Source organism: Poecilia formosa, unplaced genomic scaffold (genome assembly GCF_000485575.1).
Source record: "Poecilia formosa unplaced genomic scaffold, Poecilia_formosa-5.1.2 Scaffold339, whole genome shotgun sequence".
NCBI lineage: Eukaryota > Metazoa > Chordata > Actinopteri > Cyprinodontiformes > Poeciliidae > Poecilia > Poecilia formosa.
The window spans coordinates 686,502-691,748 of record NW_006800278.1 but is presented as its reverse complement, the minus strand read 5'-3'; the positions used below and the strand labels follow the sequence as shown (position 1 = coordinate 691,748).

At 47.8% G+C, this 5,247-nt stretch overlaps 1 protein-coding gene across 1 annotated transcript in view; it reads left to right on the top strand.

Moving 5' to 3' along the window:
- The window catches only part of doc2a (double C2-like domains, alpha), a 9,159-nt gene extending 3,971 nt beyond the window's left edge, over positions 1 to 5,188 (top strand). The window contains exons 2-4 of the mRNA XM_007573880.2: positions 298 to 621; positions 2,034 to 2,113; positions 4,705 to 5,188. Of these exons, the coding sequence (XP_007573942.1) occupies positions 303 to 621; positions 2,034 to 2,113; positions 4,705 to 4,803 (498 nt within the window). The 5' untranslated portion in view covers positions 298 to 302 and the 3' untranslated portion in view covers positions 4,804 to 5,188. The remainder of the gene's footprint in view (positions 1 to 297; positions 622 to 2,033; positions 2,114 to 4,704) is intronic.
- The last annotated feature ends 59 nt before the right edge of the window (positions 5,189 to 5,247 follow it).

Below are 5,247 nucleotides of genomic sequence, written 5' to 3'. Positions count from 1 at the left end.
GGGTAAGACAGGTTTTGTGTTCTTTTGGGTCAGCAGTGGTTCTGGTCTTGGATCTTTCCCATTGAGGCTATTGTCTCTGATTGTTGACCTTTAGGCATGAGGCCAGCAGAGGTGTTGTTCGGTCTATGTTGTTGAACCTGGTACTGGAAGGTTCTGGTCGAGGTGAGAGTCGTGGTTCCACTGGAGTCCAAAACCTTAGAAATGGACCCAATAAGACTGAACATTAGTTTGCTAATGGTAGATTGTAAAGCTTAGCTGTCTCTCCGTCCCCTGTCCGTCTGTCCTCTGTGTCTCCAGACTCTATGACGGTGCAGAGAGGAAAGAAGCTCAGCATCTCCATCCAGGAACACATGGCCATAGACGTCTGTCCTGGTCCCATCAGACCCATCCGGCAGATCTCTGCCTACTTCCCCCGCCTCTCCCCCACCTCCCACACTCCTGCCTCCCCTAACCCCTCCTCCTCCCCGGTGGCCCTCAGCCCCCCCGCTGCGGCGGCGCTGGAGGGCGGGGCCAACCTGCTGTCGCCGCTGCGGGCCCAGTGGGGGTGGGGCGGGTCGTCGTCCCAGAACAGCAGTGTGGAAACGTCGGTGGACATCAACAGCGAGGACAGCGACGACAGCAGTGAGCCGCCGCCTGGTGGTCTGTGAATGCATGAAACGCTGTAGCAGTCAGTGTTCACACGTCTCCATGTGGCTCCTGCATGGTGCGTTCAGGAACGTCTCATCAGTCTTCACTCATTAGACCAGCAGCCGTCCTGCCAACACCAAGATGGCCGATTGTGTGAAAACATCAGGATGAGCCAGGTGGCGGCGAATTGATGTTTCTGTGACCTTACGTTACTGTAATTACCGTAATATGATGTCCCCTCATCCTGACCACGCCCCTCTTGGCTCTGCCCACTTTGGTGGATATGATCCAACCCAATCTGCACATCATTATGACCACCTCATGCTGCGTTTCATCAATATTACAGGAAAAATTCAAAGCTTTACGGTCGCTTTAGTTGGTTTTTGTCTTTTCCAGAAAAGAGTTAATGCGCTAAAGATGGAAACGTTAGCTGAACAAGTTTCCATCACTGGTGGCTCAGTGCCTTACCAGAGGCACGAAGCTCAAAAAATTTCAATGTCTCTGTTTTTATGAGCTACATGTTAGCTAGCAACTTCCACTTCCTGTTTATTACAGCCATCAACATCAGATCAACTTCTGCTAGCCTGGTTCACTCCAGATGGAAACGCATCTAATATACGTTTTTAAAATTCTCTTAAAATTCACAGCATTGCTGTCACATCATTAGACGCATTTCCATCAAAAAAGTTTTTACTCTCACTTGTGGTTTAATGCGTTAAAGTCGTTAGCTAAATAAACCAGAAACCTGGATGCAGTCCGACCTGCAGGTCTCTGGATCTCAGCGGATCAGATGGAGCTTCATCAGGAACAGGAAGGATGATTCTGACTCGTCTCTGGGATTAACGAGACGTTTCTAACCTGACTGAGCCTTTGACTGAGCCGCCGTTCAGGCTGATTGTTTTTAACGAGTCGATGAGAGCAGAGGAGCAGCTGATCTGAAGCTTTGATCACACATCAAACAATCATGCTCACTAGATATGTCGCCAAACGTTCATGTTTATTCACCATCAATAATCACTGGATGGTTCCAGAAGGATCCTTTAGTTTTTATCTAGTCAGAAACATTTACATCAATAACATAGTAATACATATTATATGAAACAAATCAGTCTCTGTGTTCCCTGTTGCTAGTAAGTGGAACTAGAAGATATCAGAAATGTATTTTTGAATTGAAGATTTATTTTTAAAAGGTTAAACATCAAACATTATACAGCTGCTCGATTTATTTTAAACTAAAAATCTTCAGGCACACAAAACCAAACAGAACTGAAATGTAAATTCTCAAAAATCTCTGTTGTGCAGCTCATTTCATTGCTTCTATGGAGAATAATCACTAAAAAATCCATTTTGTTCATGTCTTCTGGAGGTTATCTTCCTCATCCTCCTCTTCCTCTCTGTCTCCTCAGCCGCTCTGGGAACGCTGGAGTTCGAGCTGCGCTACGATGCGAGCTGCAGCGAGCTGCACTGCACCGTGCTGCGGGCCAAGGTGAGGAACTGCTGCGTCAGACGCATCGCTCCTGTTGGCACAGGTTCGTAACGGACGCCAGGACTCCACAGCTACTGGAGCAAAACTCCACCTCCAGCTGCTGTGGCTCTGAGTCAAACCAACCTGTTCCCCTCCTGGCCTGTGGGGGCGCTGCACCAAGAACCACTGAAGGAAACGACACGAAAACCTCTGAAGACACAGAGAGCAACTTCCTTCTTCACCAGATGGAAACAAGATGGAGGCGTCAGATTTTAGCGGCTGGAGGATTTCTCTTTAGGCTAAAGACCAGGAGCCATTTCTGCTGCTAGCGCTAGGCTAGCACGTTAGCTTTGGTTGTATTTACCCAGAATGCCCTGCCCTGTAGTCCACTTCCTGCTTTTGGAGCGGTCTCTGGTCCGCTTGGTGTTCACATTCAAACCAACCAGAGTTCACTTCAACCGAACCCAGACGAGGTTTGGAGAACCAGAGGTCAGAGGTCGACTAGCGTTCACATCTCACCAACCGAACCGACTCGTCCTCAGCTCTGCAGCGAACCGCCTGCAGTCAGACCAGAGCCACAAAGCTGAGAGACGCTGCCAATCAATGCTAGCTGCTCCACCTCCTGACTCACCACCAGGGGGCGTGTCTGAGTGAGACGGTTTTAGACCAAATACTACAAAATTAAAAATATCTCATAAAAATGTCACAAATTGAACAAAACCATGAAGATAGAACCTGAAAGAGGAATTTCTACAGATTATCGGCTGAAAGGAGTTGAGCCCCAGCAGAGTGATGCCTTCATGAACAGTAAATGTTCAGGAGAAAGCAGTTCTCTGAAGTTCTCTGATCTCCAGGTTCCTGAACTTCCTTCCATCAGAGGAACCAACCAGGTGTGACCTCTGACCCTTCCTGAGCCTCCAGACAGGCTCCATCCAGCTCTTCAAGCTTTCATGAGCAGGGTGATTGACAGCGTTAAGGTCCACCTCCAACCTCTGACTGGTCGTTTCTCGCTATACTGGGAGCACTGGGAGCAGGAACCGGCTCTGTCTTCACTCAGGCTTCCATCCAGTGCCGTTCAGACACAAAGCGGTCCATTAAAGTCACAATCTGACCAGAACCGGGCCAGCTTGATGCCTCCAGGCCTCGGTGACCTCACAGCTGTGAGAGGTCAGCAGGTGAGACGGGAAGCAGCAGCGCCTGGGCGGGTGTGAAGAGCAGCTTCCTGTCCCCTGTGGTGGACACGGACCTCTTCTAGGTCCCAAACCGGACCTACCAGAACTGAAGTTCCGACCCAGTTTAAAAGAGGGTCAGGCTGGAATCAGTTCTGATACCATTTAACTAGCTGAAGGAACCCGGCTCCGTGTCTGCTGAAAGTCTCACTCCCAGTTAACTCAGGACCATTAAACCCGCTGTCTCCCCGTCCCTCGGCTCCTTCAGGTGTTGTTAGCCGGGTTTTCGCTCTTCGGCTCGTTAAATGTCGCTGATTCCCGGCAGGAGGAGCGGCGTTGCGCCGGCTGCTGCGGAGGTTCCTCCTCTAATGTCAGCAGACAAATGGGTCGGCTGCTGGAAGCGACGTGATGGTTTACTGGTGGAAACGCTGGAAGAGAAACGGTTTCCATGGTTTACTGGTGATTTATTCCAGAGCAGATGTACACAACATAATGCTAAAATTATTTTAAAACGTTTTATTTCATTACTAGAATTAAAACAGAGACAGGCATCTCCAAGAATGCGAAGAAAGCATTAAATCTGACATTTTTATTGAGTAATCTTTGAGCTAAACCGTAGCAAACGGCAAGCTAACGGTTAGCACGCTGCAAGCTAACGGTTAGCACGCTGCAAGCTAACGGTTAACGATCCATTAGCAAAGGATCGATAGCTCAACATCCAGGCCTGCACGCTGATGTAACTGATTAAGAGTTAATTTAAAATGAGTATGTAAAACAATACAGACATAAGCACACAGGCAGATTTAAAAAGGAGTCTGAATAAAAAAATAAAGGGTCAAATTAATCTTCAGGTTGGTGAAAATGTTGACTTAGTACGGGAGCGCATTGCTATCACGCAGGAAAAAAAAAATTTCGAGCGCTATCACGTTAAAACGTGATACGTATCTCGTTAAAACGTGATACGTATCACGTTTTAACGACATACGTATCACGTTATAATGTGATAGCGCTCAAAAAAAAATTTTTCCTGCGTGATAGCAATGCGCTTCCGTAACTTAGTAATACATTTATTATGTCTTTTATAATACTTTAAACATGAAGTTCTGTGAATAAAGCAAATAAACTGAAAATTAAAACAACCAAGATCAGTCCTGAATACCATTTTAGTCAAATAACGATGGACCAGTATTCCCAGTAGGTCTCTCCTCCCAGTGGATCCCATAACAAATGCAGGACTGGTTTGAAGTGTCAGTCTGGTTGCTGCTCTGCCTGCTGGAAATGTTAGAGCTGTTTGTTGAAAGACATGTAGCGCCAATTCCTCATGAAGCTCTGATGAGGTGAGGAGACGCTGCTCCGTCGGCCCGGGGGCTCCGTCGGGCCCGGGGGCTCTGGGTGGAGTGGATCCGTCTCTGGGAACTGACTCGGCTGATGTTGTTGTTTCAGGGTCTGAAGCCCATGGACTTCAACGGTTTAGCTGATCCCTACGTCAAGCTTCACCTGCTCCCTGGAGCCAGCAAGGTGAGTCGCTCCCAGCATCACTAGTGGACTGTGTGAAGATCACAGGTCAAAGGTCAAGCCATCCTGCTACACTTTGACTGTTAGGAAGGGTTTCATTGGCATAAACCTGCTTTTTGCTCCTGCTGCTAGGGATCAGTGTGAGGCAGGGGAAAGCTGAGGTCATGCTAACTATTAGCATGCTACTGACTAACCTTTAGCACACTACAGGCTAACGTTTAGCATGCTATTGGCTAACCATTAACACGCCTCAAGCTAACTGTATGCCACAAGATCAACGTTAGCACGCTGCAAGCTAGCCATTAACATACTACTGACTAACCATTAGCATGCTACAGGCTAACCATTACCATGCTGCAAGCCAGGGGCGCTGCCAGGAATCTTAGGCCCCCTGACAAAAAATGTGTTCCCCCCACCCCTGCACAGCTGCTGTTAAAATTTTTTGAGTCTATTTGACCCATAAAAAGCATC